The 14606-nt window shown below is 49.3% G+C and overlaps 1 protein-coding gene across 1 annotated transcript; it reads left to right on the plus strand.

Annotated features, from left to right (window-relative positions):
* The first annotated feature begins 206 nt into the window (after positions 1-206).
* Positions 207-14606, plus strand: LOC103743740 (zinc finger protein 585A). The gene is made up of 5 exons (XM_008845214.3): positions 207-338; positions 5716-5951; positions 9742-9868; positions 10184-10276; positions 11781-14606. Exons 2-5 carry the CDS (start codon positions 5760-5762, stop codon positions 14021-14023), a joined length of 2655 nt encoding a protein of 884 aa, XP_008843436.1. The 5' UTR covers positions 207-338; positions 5716-5759; the 3' UTR covers positions 14024-14606.

Genomic DNA, 14606 nt, shown 5'->3' on the forward strand with positions numbered 1-14606 from the left:
GATTCCCGTTACAGGGGAGGAGAGTCCACTGGAGCTGGCGGAGGGCCGTGAGCAGAGCTCCTAGTGTGGTGAGTGGCGTGCCGTGTGCAAACTCTTGACTCTGAGGTGGGAGGATGCCTTGCGCGGTGACTGGTGGTTTCTCCTGTGACGACTCTGACGCCGGGCTGCAGGGGGAAGGGCTCCTAGTTAAGGTGGACCGTCCTGTCCGCTGCTGCGTGGTCCTCTGTTCTTCCCCTGTGGACGTTGTCCTCTGAGCACCGAGGACAGCACTGGGGACCCTGGGGAGGACTCCCCGTGGGTGCTGCAGGAGTCCGTGCTGGGTGGAGCTGGAGCTGCAGGTGGAGGACTTCGGTGGGGATGGGGAGGAGTCAGGACAGCAGGTTGCTGAGGATGGAGCCCGCAGGCCTGGGGGGCGGGGGGCTTGGTTGGGTCCCAAGCCGAGGACGCAGAGCCATCTCCATCTGCCCCCACCTTCCCCGTGTAAACGTTTGCAGCGGATGGTAGTGCTGGAGAGAGGCTCTGAACCTTTAGGTCTGGGCTCAGGTCACCAGGGTCTTTGTGCTGGTCCCAGGCCAGGGCTCCTGGGCGCAGGCCGTGACCATTCTGAAAAGGTATTTCCTGGAGGAAACCAGAGCTACAGGTGATCGCTGTAGAAAAGAAATCCTAATTCCGGAGATCGTTGTCTGAGGATTGGGTCCTTTGAAGATGGATGGGTCGGTGGTGTCCTCTCCTAGGGTCCCTGAGGAGATGGTAAAGATCAGTGATGGCCGTTGGCCAAAGATGATGGGGACTCCGTTTGGGGCATGTTACCTGAACCCCTTTGTGGGGGTAGTGGGGTTTTCCTGGGAGCGTTTTAGCTTCAAAGCAGTAATGATTCCATAAGTCTGGAAGACAGTTTGGTTTTTTCTTTGTTGTTTTGGGGAGTTTTTGTGGTGTTGTTGTTGTTGTTTGTTGGTGTTTGTTTGTTTGTTTTTTGGTCTTTTGGAGGCAGGGTCTCCCTGCAGCCCCGGCTGGCCTGGACTCACTATGTAGACCACAATGGCCTTGAACTCACAGAGATCCACCTGCCTCTGCCTCCCAAGTGCTGGGATTGAAGGTGTGCGCCATCACACCCTGGTTTGTAGTGGCCATCTTAACTAAGTCATCCCAGAAATCCACACCATTACTACATTGTCTAAACCCTTCCCTGGCCTTCACAGCCTTGTTTCCATTCCCACCATTTTAGACTTTAGATGCTTTATTGGAACTGACCCAAGGGACACCCTTGGGTCCAAGGTCCACAGCAACAATATAGGGATCAAGGCTATAGCTTCTATGGTTAGGATGGTCCACCTAAGATCAGTGAACGGCTAGTCCACCATTGGTCTGGGGGTCTGCAGTCAACTGCTGGATTGTTTGCACCTCATTGTTTACATTTTGCAAGGCAGCTGTTCTGCTTTGTTCCTTATCTGGGAAGTGTATGCAACAGTTGGTGTGTAACACAGCTCAAGTTTTCTCACGGGCAGCTGTCAGCCAATCTAGGGCCATTCTATCTTTATCTCATCCTTGAGAAAGGTCAGAGCCTTTAGGGCTTATGGGTGTGATTGAGAGCACTGGCCTTATGCTCTGCTAGGACAAGTCTGTTTTCGTTTCTTTAGGTCATCCGCTGGGCAAAAACACTGCTAGGGGATGGACCCAAGCTGGGCAAGTGCTCACCCTCGGAGGATGGAGGATGTAGGCCACTTTCCCATCCTGCCTTAGTATGGTGGCTTCAAGTGGCTTTTCCCTGGTGTACAGTACCTGGTAGTGTCTCCGACTGCATCAGGAGATAGCCCTCTATCACTGTGACTGAAAGGTGGGAAGTGGACCCTATTGCCCCCCTAAAGCACCTTTCAGAACTTTTGCAGGGTGACCCAGAGTCCTTTGTAGGGTGAAGGTACCTGGCTAGTTTGTCACCATAGGAGGTCATAGCTGCACATGATATTTCACTCCCATGTCCCAGGGAGTCAGGGGCCCTAACCAGCGGTGCTCAGGGGAATCTCTTAGGTCCTTTTTTTTTTTTTTTTTAATTTTGGTTCTGTTGAGACAGTATCTCCCTGAACCCCCAGCTGGTCTGAAACTCACTATGTAGACCAGGCTGGCCTTGATCTCAGAGATCCGCCCACCTCTGTTCCATTTTTATACCTAAGCCTCCTTAGATCACTTTTGTGTGGGCAACAACTGTCCTGGAGACTCCAACTGTGGGATGATGAGAGGGATCCTCCTCCTTGGAGACAGCTCACAACAAAGCTGCTCTTTCTATAGCAGAACCTGTGACGGGGCCAACCTCCCCTTCTGAGGCTGTTCATTTAGGGTGTGAACCCCTCCATCAAGGCAGGTCTTCCATCCTTTGACGGGTGGGGGGACTCTGTTCCCACAAGGCCAGTGTATCTCTTTAGCATCCCTGATGCTGGGGGGGGGGGCAGCATGGCACATGCAGCTTAGGCTTCAGTATTGGTCATTGTGCCTTCCAGTCACTTTCCACAGTATAGGGCTAACCATATGCAGTACAGGGGGGTGTCCAGGCCGGGATGGTTGCCTTCTGGTCAGCCTGGGCGCTGGAGTAATCAACGAGAGACCTATGGCCCTATTAATGATGGTAAAGGCTAAGTACAACCTTCACACAGAGGAGGGCTCTGTGCAGCCCACTTGCGAATGTGTGGCATGGTGCTGCTCCCTCCTGATCTCACCAGCGTCCTTGCCAGTTGCTGCAGCTTGTGGAATGCCTGTGCACACTGACATCACAGGCAGGCATCCTGTCGAGTCTCCACAGGGCATTTACCCACATCATGGCCTTGCTTCTTGCATATACAGTCGTAGAGGCGTCCTCCAGTACTGGTCTTTGTATCCACCAAACACGAGCTGATTCATCAGCCTCCTGCATTCCTGGGCTGAGCAGAGAGAGGTGTATGGCCCGCCATATGATAGGCTGTCCACAGTCTCTATTTTCCTACATTCCAAAAGTCTTCCCACATGAGCAGCTCCACAGGAGCCCAGTGCCTGTGTCCAGATCCTGCAGATACAGTGTAGGATGCTCAGCCCCTCTGTGCTGCCCATTATCAGTGCACACATCAAGTTTGGAGGCTCTTTCATGACTACCAGCCATACAGCCCTTGGTTCAGTCCACCAGCAGCTTTGAAGGACCCCTGCCCAGTCCTGATAGCATCAGTGTACAGCTGGACGGTCACTGCTGTCCATGTGGCCTGTGGTCCATCAGTACACTAGGCATCAGGAGCCGGAGTACTGCCTTCTCAGTAGGGACTTGGTTCCTCGGGCACCATCTCTTTAGACCCATGCCTGGTGTCAGTTTGTATTGTATTAGTCTGAAGACCACCTGTATCTCAGCTCTTAGGGGTCTACTCCTTAGTGCACTCCTCTGGTCTAGGTAGCCTCGTCACACTTAGCCTACATGGGTTTGGGCCACCCCTGACTTTGGAGTGGGCAACCCAGATCTGCATCAAACCCCTGGAAGGTTCCACTCACTCACTGTCTCATTATCATCAGCTCATAACAGATGATCTCCAGCTGTTACCCAGCTTTCAGTCAGTGTTTCTCCCAAATCTGTGGTCTCAAGACCTTCGAGCACTGCCTTGGAGAGGGCTGGCTGGTGACAGAGCCAACTTCTCCACCTCCTCCACAGTTATGGAGAGACTCTCTGCACCTTTATCCCAGAGGCACAGCAGGTGGTCAGGCACCAGCCCCTCCAGATTGTACCACCTTCTCGGCTCTCACAGCTCTAACACCATACAGGGAGTGTAGGTTGCATAGTCTATAGCTGTCTTCCGCCCCTGGGCCTGACTGTTCTGACCAGGGGCTGTTTGAGCTCTGTGTTCTGTCCAGCATGCAGGTCCTCTTTGATAAGGAGCCCTGATGGAACTGAAGCGCCACATCACCTACCCAGGATTCCAGCTCTCCTCCGTGGCTCCCAGCTCCCATACCTGGTGTCCAGGTGTCTTCGTGACCATCCTGCAGTGCAGACAGGAACAGCCAGCCTAACTTTCTAACCATTAACAGTTCCCTGCCTGGGAAGGCATTTGCCAGAGCCCCCCAGAGGGTTTCCTGAGGATGCAAGAGTTCTGTCTTCCTCATCTCAGGTGTCCTCAGATAGGGGATGGAAACCTATAGGGGCCAAATTTGGGAAACAAGTTCAGGATCCAGGGAAGGAAGGTCAGGAGAGGCCAGAAGATTAAAGAAGATTTGTGGATCCCCTGGCAAATGCAGAATTTTATCAGCACACATGCATCCTGGGTCTCAAGGGTATTTTATAAGAATCCACACAGGGGTAGCTTTCTGTGTAAACTGCATATGTGGGGCTGGAGAGGTGGCTCAGCAGTTAAGAGCGCTGGCTGCTCTTGCAGAGGACCTGGGTTTGATTCCCAGCACCCACATGGTGGCTAAAACCACACATAACTGCAGTTCCAGGGGATCTAACATCCTCTTCTGGCCTCTGAAGGCATTGCATGACACAGGTGCACTTACACACATGCAGGCAATACACTAATACACATAAAATAAAAATAATATATTTTAAAATAAACTGTTTATGAAGGAGATGCAAATTAGACATGTTTACTGTTTACCCTTGTTTCCCTGGACATCCTGTAGGGGACATCTTAACTAATTCATGACAGAAGTCCACCCTGTGGCCATGGTGTCTAAACCGTGATCTGGCCTTCACAGCCATGTTTCCTTTCAGTGGCCTGTCATGGATGAACACACTAAAGTTGAGAAATTCAGAGCAGGAACCAGAAAGGGCTATCATCTCTCATCGCTCTCTGAAAGATGCTGGCCACATGGGGGAGCACATGAGGTTGCGGGGTCAGTGTGTTCTTCAGTGTGAGGAGTGGAACCCACATGTTTTGCCACTGCCGCTAGGAGAAAGTTTGTACTGCACACAGCTTCCTCCTGCTTTAAGAAACAAGGATGTTCACAGGCTCTCCGCTCAGTCTGCTCCATTCTGGAGGGTGCACGAGCTTTCTGCTTGTCCTTTCGCACCTGCTAAAAATCATTTTGATAGCTAAAATAAAGCTTCATTACATGCTTAGCTTCAAAATAAAGAGGTTTACTAATGCTTATGGCGTACAACTGGAGGGGCTGGATGAAAATCAAAAGTTCACCAGGCGTGGTGGTGCACGCCTTTAACCCCAGCACACAGAAGGCAGAGGTAGGTGGATCTCTGTGAGTTCAAGGCCAGCTGGGGCTACTACAGGGAGACCCTGTCTCAAAATGACTGTAAATAAATAAAAAATAATCAAGAATTCACCTTGACAGCTTGCTAAGTTGTATTCCTGTTTACTTACCATGTTCTGGGCAGGTGCCGAGGGCTTGATGACCTGATTACATACTGGTCATCATTATGGCTCTCAGAAATTCATTGCCTCGTGCCATGCTTAAACCAGTAGCAGGCGTGAGGTCTCAGGTAGAGGTCCCCAGAACCCACATCAGTGCTGAGTGGATGTGACACCTCACCTGCAATTCCAATGCTCAGAAGGCCGAGACGGCAGATCCCCGAGTAAGATTTCTAGCTAGACAAGCTGTGTGAGGAAGGTCTGGGTTCAACTGAGAGATGCTGTCTCAGTGAGGAGGATTGAGAGCAATCAGGGAAGACTCCAGATGTCAGCATGGCCTCCACACAGACTCCTGTGCACACACATAAAAAGTATAACAAGACCCATTCCCTGTCCTGTGTCTCTGCAGACTCCGACTCAGACCAGCTCATTCAGGCTGCTGGATTTCCTCTTATGCCATGGCTGGCTCTGTCCAGAAACTGCCTAGAGCCTCTACCCCCCCACCCAGGTGTGGCTGCTGAGAACACTGGATGTGCTACCAAGAAGGACCAAGAGTGGATGTCCACAGGAGCCATGCCTGCAGGAGTGAGTCCATCCCAGAAGGCCCGGGTCCCGGGACCAGAAGTGCAGAGTCCACCATGGAAGGTAAACGGGGCTGCTCTGCATTTGGTGCTCCAGGTCTTGAGGGTAGAAACAGGAAGCAGCTCCAGGGGTCGCTAATCCTGAGATGGGCTTGATTCCCCAGGTAAGAGTGGACTACACAGTATCCAGTCCCCAAACCTCAGAATGTTTGTTTTATCATTGTTTTGTTCAGACACAGAGTCTGTGTCCCTGAGGCTACCTGGAGCTTGTGTGGGTCAGGCTGTCCTCAAACTGCTGTTCCTGCCGTCGGCTGTCGGCTAAAGGATTAGTGTGAACGGCCTATACCACCACCCCCATTTCCAGTCTTTAATGACAGGGTTCTTTTCCTGTCTCTTGTTCTCTTAGCTGTGACCCTGGTCCACATCTTCCCATCCCCAGTGCTCAAAAGCATGCTCTCCATGTCCACCCTCCACGACACGGGTCCCTTTCTGGTCAGATTCACCTTCCGGGTGATTTTTGTGACTGTGTACCTGTTCAGATGTGTTCTCATGCACAAATATGAATGTTTTCCTTGGTTACCCTTGTCTTGCCATTTTCTCCAAGAGTTTAAATGTTTTTCACAAAGTGAAGTCACCAGTAGCCACCAGCAGCGGCCGGAATGATTACACGAGCTCACCGCAGCTTCCTGTGGCCCAGGCACAACTCTTATCCAAATAAGGGACATGTGAGCCACTGCCGTTGTCCCCATTTTACAGAAGAGAAAGAAGTTGAGGCTCAGAGTAGCACCATGGCTCAAGTTCTCAGGGGCAAGCAGCCAGACTGGCAGTGTGCTTTGGAGTCTGGCTGTCGGCTCCTTCTTCCTGAGGGAACATCTTCTGGTGCTTTTCATTTGATTTTAATTCTTTTTTTTTTTTTTTTTTTTTTTTTTTTTTGTTTTTTTTTTTTTTTTTTTTTTTTTTTTTTTTTTGGTCTTTTTGAGACAGGGTCTCCCTGCAGCCCCAGCTGTCCTGGAACTCACCATGTAGACCAGGCTGGCCTTGAACTCACAGAGATCCACCTGCCTCTGCCTCTTGAGTGCTGGAATTAAAGGCGTGGGCCATCATCCCTGACTTTAATTTTAAAATTTGTTGTGTGTTTGTCATGAGCACATGATGCTCATCAGAGCATGTGCTGTGCTGTGAATGTTCAGATCAAAGCAATTTATGCAATACTTAGTATTCATTGGTCATAAACATAAGATTTTCTGCAGAGAATTCTTACACAGAAAGACAGAGGAGTAAGACAAGTTTGATTGCATATGTGGTTCATGATCTTTGTGAGCATTTGTTTTGTTTTCAGTAGAGGGAGTGGAGTCCTTTTTAAGGCAGCTTGTTCAGCTGTGTCAGAATTCTTGCCCTTTTGCTGGTGAGAGACTAAACCTGGACGGAGCTCAGGTCCCCCAGGTTCCTTCTCTATCTCTGCTGCCTCTTAGCTACTTAGCACTTGAAATGTGGATGCTTAGTGTTGAGGTGTTATTTTTTAAAACTTTGATTTATTTTTTATTTTATGTGTATGAGTGTATTCCCTGCATGTGTGTAAGTGCACCTGTGCTGTATAGCGCCCATAGAGGCCAGAAGAGGGTGTTGGATCATCTGGAACTGGAGTTACGGATGGTTGTTAGCTGCTATGTGGGTGTTGGAATTCAAACCTGGGTCCTCTGCAGGAGCAGCCAGTGCTCTAACTGCCAACTCTCTAGAGAGAGTCATCTCTCCAGCCCTGAGTTGAGATGTTCTAGAACTGTAAAGTGTACTCTGACTTTGGAAACCTTAGTGTTTTAAACATTAATTTACTTCTATAGAGCTAAACAGAATGCGCTACGGAGTCCATCCGTTTCCTTCTGAGCCGGCTGCTGGACGTCTCCCGATCCCTCTGTACGTCCCTTGACGTGTGTCTGAGCCTCTGTCATGTCCCACTTGCCTCGTCTTTTCTGCAAGATCACGGAGTGTGCGGCACGGTGTGTGCGGCAGCCGCAGAGCCTCTCGGGTGCTCATCTTGTCCGTCATCTTTCTTGGTGGTCCTGAAGTTCATCCTTGGGTTCAGGCGTTGTCGGCCCGGTTCTCTCAGGAGCCCAGGCTGTCCCACCGTGTTTTAGCAGCCATGGGTGCTGCCGACTTCCTTCAGGCCGCCGTCATCACCCAGGCCCCTCTAGTGCAGCTCTTTCCACCACCCCCTCGGCATCAGCCTCCAACTGGATCCAGCAGGAAGGGCACGTGGGGAGGAGACTGCGGCAGTTCCTTCCGTGCAGTCAAGACTGGTGCAATCGGATGCAATTTAAACACCCCTATGCTTTTCCATGAGCTGTCCCCAGTGCCGCTGCTTGGAATTCGATGCCATCCACCTTCACAGTCTCTTAGAGAGGGTGATCAGCTGCTTGGTGACCTCGTCCTGGACCTTCCTGCCTCTCCAGCGTGACTGCATGCTTTTCTGGAACGTGGGCTCTCCATCTCTCACTACATGTCTCACTTCCTGTTTAAGTCTCCTTAGTCTCTGTAATTTCCTGCATGCTCCAGGTACTCTAAGCAGGCGTTCAAGACAGAAGGTAGGCAGATCAAAGGACAGTTATCTACAGAGGATCGGGAAACTATTTGAAACAAAGTGTGGCTTGTTCCAGGGTGTAAAGTAGAAGCTCACAGCACAGTGTGAATTGCTCATGACTTCTTTATCTACTCATGAGCATTCCTGCCTCTCTGGCTTGGCTAGAAGAAGTGTTCTTGGTGTGACTGCACGTGTTCAGTGTGAGCAGACGGCCACTCCCCAGAACAGCTGCTTTTTCTAATTTACCCCCCAGATTGCTTTCTCTGTACTTCTGTCCTGTCCCCTTTCTTGTCTGGTTGATTTTTTTGCTTCTTTTTTGAAACCAAGGTCCTTACTACACAGCTCAGGCTGACCTGGAACTCACCATGTAGTCCAGGGTGGCCTCCAACTTCAGTAACTGACCTCAGCTGTGGGAGTGCTGGTATTACAGGAGCAAACCACCAAGCCCAGTTCCCGGGTTCCCTATTTGGCTCATGGTTGAACTTGAGTGCTTGGTAATTTGTACCTCTGTGAGTTCATGTAAGCATACAAGCTTATATAATTTATTGAACTCGAGTCCAGCACAACTATAGTGTAGCATTCTCTTGGCAAATAAATGTCATTCTGCTTATTTTTGTGACAGTGTTAGAGAGAGGGGGCAAGGGAGAGACACGGAGGGTAAAGGAGCTGCCAAGCCTGATGTCCTGAGTTGGATCCCCAGGAACCAGAAGCTGGAGGGAGAGAACCAACTCCTGAAAGTTGTCTTTTCACTTACACAGCCATGCTAGGGCACGCACACTACATTACACAAATGAGAGAGAGAGAGAGAGAGAGAGAGAGAGAGAGAGAGAGAGGAAGATGATGGAGGAGGAGGAGGGAGGAAGGGAGGGAGGAGGGAGGAGAAATACAAGAGAAAAAAAATACAAAAGTGGCTAACAGCACTGACTGCCCTTCTCCAGGACCCATGTTTCGTTCCCAGCACCCACATGGTGGCTCACATCCTTCTGTATCTCCAGTTCCAGGAAATCTCCTGCCCTCTTCTGCATTGCACCTACAAGGTGCATGTACACACAGGCAGGGGAAACAATCATACACACAAAGAACATCTTTTAAAAACAATTATAGCATTAGAATCTGTTTCTAGCCTCCTTTAGGGGCATTAAAAAAATAGCATGCAGGTAGACAGTGATTTTTTTTTTATATTTATCCTCCAAAATACATGTGAAGGTCCTAACTGGTCCTGATTCACATCACTCATTTGCTGGTGTCAGTGATGCACACTGAACATATGTTGTTACAGAGATTGGTGACAGTTGAGGACGTGACTGTGGCGTTCACCCAGGAGGAGTGGCGGCACCTGAACCCTGCCCAGAGATGCCTGTACCAGGACGTGATGCTGGAGATCTACAGCCACCTCGTGTCAGTGGGTGAGCGCAGCTGGCCCACAAACATAGAAAGGCCTCGTTGAGACTGGCTTCTGTTTGCGGTCATGGTGGGCTGTCAGGAGTATGGTATTGGCTTTGTGTGTGTGTGCGTATGTGTACATGTGTGTGTGTGTGTGTGTTTTCTTGTTTTTGTTTTTCTTTCACTTGGTTTGTCATGGTGTTTTCATTCTTTTTGTATGCCCCAAGTATTATTTTGTGGCCAGTAGAAAAGTTGATATTTTTCTAATGAGCCAGAGTAAAGCTTCACTGCCTGGCCTGTAAAGGTACACACAAACCCAGTACCCTTCCAACTCACAGGGTATGCTATTCCGAGGCCTGAGGCCTTCTTCAGGATGATGAAAGCAAAGGCACAGGAGGAGGAGGCTGAAGTTCCAAACCAGGGGTATGGAGGTGAGTGACGATTCGCCAGTAGTGAGGGAGTGTTATTAGGCTACTTAAGCACTCTTTCCTCCAGGGTAGTCGCCTGGGTGGCCCTTCCACTCCCAAGTTTGTACAAAAACTGCTACAAAACCCTGATAGAAATGCGGACTAGGGGCCGGCTAAGGTGCAGCAGAAGATGTTGACATCTGTGGCCAAAATCATTTTGCTAATCTGTGAGAAAGGTGAGGTATGGAGTCTGACTGGCAACCACGATGACTTGGTAGGTAGCCCAGATATCCAGGCCTGGAGGAGACAGACAGACAAGGGAGTACAGGGCAATGTCAGTGTACAGCCAACGTTTGAAGTATGCGAACAAAGGAACTCATTGACTGTGAAGATTAAGCTTTTTGTGTCGTGTGTCATGTCCCCCCCCAATGAGTGTCTGAACCCAGTGCTTGGCTAGGTAGACAGACATTAAACCCCCAGGTGATACACAGCCATTCATTTTTCACTGTGATTACAAGGGGTTGGAGAGGTGGCTCAGCAGTTAAGAGCACCAACTGCTCTTGAGAGGACCCAGGTTCGGTTCTCAGCGCCCACATGGTAGCTAACAAACATCAGTAACTCCAGTTCCAAGGGATCTGACACCCTCTTCTGACCTCCGCAGGCATTGCATGCACTTATATACATTCAGGCAATACAGTCGTGTACATAAAATTTAAAGACAACTAAGATTACACAAACACATGACATTCACTTTATCCTCTTGAACATCCACTGTTCAGACATTTGCCTCATTTTCCACATCTGTAAAGTGGGGAGAGTGGGTTTCATCACCTTGTGGGGTGATCGTGAGAGTTAAATGGACTTGCGGTGTCCATTGCGTAGAAGCTTGCGTGGCGCATGCCATGAACTCTTGAGTACTTGGCATATCATAAGGGCTCTAGGGATGTTTCTGCTTTTGACACCATCATCAACATCTTTAGTAGCTGTGCTGGGCAGCTTTAGTGTCAACTTGACACACCTGGGTGGAGGGAGCCTCAATTGGGGAATTTCCTTCATTGGTCTGGCCTGTGGCGATGTCCATGGGGCATCTTCTTGATTGTTGAGTGATGTGGGAGGGCCCAGCGCACTGTGGGTGGTACCACCCCTGGGCAGGTGGGTCTGTGTTGCATAAGAAAGCAGGCTGAGCAGGGGCCAGAGGTGCAAGCCAGTAAGCAGCGTTCCTCCATGGCCTGTGCTCCAGCTCCTGCCTCCAGGTTCCTGCCCTGAGTTCCTACCTTGGGCTCCCTGATGAACTGTGACCTGGGATATGTAAGCTAAATAAACCCTTTCCTCCCCAAGTTGGTAGTGGTCAGAGTATTTTGTCACAGCAGTGGAGAAACAAGCTACAACAGTACCTTTGTTCAGTCTCAATCAGATGTGTCACAGATCCTGCCATCATCCGTGATTCCTCCTCCTCCACTGAACCATCACCCGTGACTCCTCCTCCATCCTTCCTTGTCCCTTTTCCTTCATCTCTTTCTCTGCACAGAAGGCGATTTGAGGCTTGACCCTCCACAACAGGAAGTTCCTGAGAAATTGTTTCAAGATGATATGGCCAGTGAAGTCACAAGAGGTGGTTTTCAGTGTTCCATTTTAGAACTGCAGCAGGATGCTGGACCTACAAGGGGAAATCAGCAAAACCAGATCCCACCTTTGAAGCCTGGTGATTTCATCAACAAGAGAATTCAGAGCACAGACAAGAGTTTTGAATGTGAGGAGGCCGAAGAAACCATTCCTGTGGGGCCTCACCGCATTTCCACACAGAACAGACCTCCGAACTCTCAAGACCGTTTGAACACCAACCGTGAAGCAGATGGTCAAAATCAGAGGGTCCTGAAACAGACTAAAGGCCTTGTTACACCTGGTCAGCTCTTTACACGCTGTTCTTCTGTCAGCACCCAGAAAGGAGAGACCGCATGCAAACACAGTCGGTGTAGAAAAAGTCTCAGCCGTGAACAGCCACTCGTGCAGAATGAAGTTCATTCTCAGGAGAACCCAGATGAAAGTACTGTGTCTGCGAAAGTCTCAAGTTACAGGTCAGCCCTCAGTCAACACCAGATCAGCCACACTGCAGGGAGACCTTTCCTTTGTCCCGATTGTGGGAAGGCCTTCTTCCAGAAGTCAGTCCTCAGGACACACCAGAGAATTCACACAGGGGAGAAGCCTTACAAATGTACCAACTGTGGGAAAGCCCTAGGCTCTAAGCTCCAACTCCAAGAGCATGAGCGGATTCACACAGGAGAAAGGCCCTATGTGTGCACTGGATGTGGGAAGGCCTTCAGAGGCAGGTCAACATTCCATAAACATAAGGCAACTCATACTCTGGAAAGACATTTTGTCTGTCGAAAATGTGGGAAGGCCTTCCTCCAGAACTCCGAGTTGATAGCCCATCGGCGAACTCACATTGGAGAGAAGCCCTATAAATGCCAAGATTGTGGGAAATCATTCCGTGCACCATCCGTACTGAAGATGCATCGTCGAATTCACACAGGCGAGAAGCCTTATGGATGTAGCACCTGTGGAAAAGCCTTCTCCCTAAAGGGACACCTCAAAATACACCTGAAAGTTCATACTAAAAGAAAACGTGTATCGAAACAACAGGTATGTGATCAATGTGGGAAAACCTTCAGGAAGAAGTCACTGCTCACCAAGCACCGAAGAATTCACACAGGAGAGAAACCTTACAAATGCAGTGACTGTGGGAAAGCCTTCGCCTCTGCATTCCGAGTCAGAGAGCATGGGCGAATACACACAGGAAACAAACCCTTTGTGTGCAGTGACTGTGGGAAGGCCTTCAGGAGCAGAGCAGGTTTTTCCACACATAAGATGACTCACAGTGGGGAAAGGCCCTTCGTCTGTCACAGATGTGGCAAGTCCTTCCTCCAGAAGTCAAACTTGAAATCCCATCAGCGAACTCACACTGGAGAGAAACCTTATGCATGCCAAGACTGTGGGAAATTTTTCAGTACAACATCCAGCCTGAAGGTGCATTATCGGATTCACACAGGTGAGAAGCCTTATGAATGTGGAGTCTGTGGAAATGCCTTCTCCAGAAAAGCACACCTCAATCTACACATGAAAGTTCATACTAAAGAGAAACATCATGTAGAAAGAAATCATGTACACCATTTGCATGGGAGAGCCTTCAGGAAGGAGTCAGAGCTCAGCAGGCAGCGAAGAATTCACACAGGGGAGAAGTCTTACAAGTGCAGCAACTGTGGGAAAGCCTTCGCCTCTAAGTTTCGACTCCAAGAGCATGAACGGGTTCACACCGGAGAGAAGCCCTATGTGTGTGCTGAATGTGGGAAGGCCTTTGCTGCTAAGTCAAATTTCCATAGACATAAGATCACTCATAGTGGGGCAAGCCGTTTTATCTGTCACAAATGTGGGAAGGCCTGCCTCCAGAAATCAGAGTTGATATCTCATCGTCAAACTCACATTGGAGAGAAGACTTATGAATGCCAAGACTGTGGAAAGTTGTGCCGAGCACCGTCCGAATTGAAAGTGCATCTTCGAATTCACACAGGCGAGAAGCCTTATGGATGTAGCAAATGTGGAAAGGCCTTCACCCGAAAGGGACACCTTAATGTACATATGAAAGTTCATACTAAAGCAAAACATGAACGCAGTGAGTGTGGGAGAACCTTTGACAGTAGATTAGAGCTCAGCAGGTACCAGAAAGTTCACTCAGGGGACACCTCTACAGATGCAGTTACTGTGGGAACGCCTTAGCCTCTAAGTTCGACTCCAACAGCATCAGGGAATTCACACGAGAGAAACCCTATGTGTGCCCTGAACATGCCAAGGCCTTCACTACAGGGTCAGATTTCCAAAGTCGTAAGAGGACTCATGGTGGGGAAACTGTTTGGTCAGTCAGAAATGTGGGAAAGCTTTCCTGCAGAAGTCAGAGTTGACATCTCATCAACAAACTCACAACATAGAGAAACCTTCTGAATGCTGTGAGTGAGGAATTGTTTGTCATACGTCCTCACAGAATGTTCCCCGTAGAATTCACACTGGGAGACGTGTGTCTTTTGCACAAGAGAAGGTCTTTGACAACAGAACTTATGAAGAAATCAATTCCCAGTCCATTGTATATCCCCAAATAAAATGTTCTAGAGTTACCTGAAGAGAACATTTTATAAGAGATCTAATTGCCATGACACAGTTCATTATAGAGAATACATCCCACTGTCCATTTTTAAAAAAATATTTTATTATTTTATGTGCATGAGTGTGTTGCCTGCATATAGGTAAGTGTACCCATGTCGTGCAGTGCCCATGGAGGTCAGTAGAGGCTGCTGGATCCCCTGGA

The sequence above is a fragment of the Nannospalax galili genome, unplaced genomic scaffold, assembly GCF_000622305.1.
Source record: "Nannospalax galili isolate Female #2095 unplaced genomic scaffold, S.galili_v1.0 scaffold960, whole genome shotgun sequence".
Classification (NCBI taxonomy): Eukaryota; Metazoa; Chordata; class Mammalia; order Rodentia; family Spalacidae; genus Nannospalax; species Nannospalax galili.

Coding starts and splice junctions, on each gene's coding strand:
- LOC103743740 (XM_008845214.3), top strand. CDS start 5,760: ATGCCATGGCTGGCTCTGTCCAGAAACTGCCTAGAGCCTCTACCCCCC. Junction 9,869..10,183: donor CAGCCACCTCGTGTCAGTGG/GTGAGCGCAGCT, acceptor TCCAACTCACAG/GGTATGCTATTCCGAGGCCT. Junction 10,277..11,780: donor TCCAAACCAGGGGTATGGAG/GTGAGTGACGAT, acceptor TTCTCTGCACAG/AAGGCGATTTGAGGCTTGAC.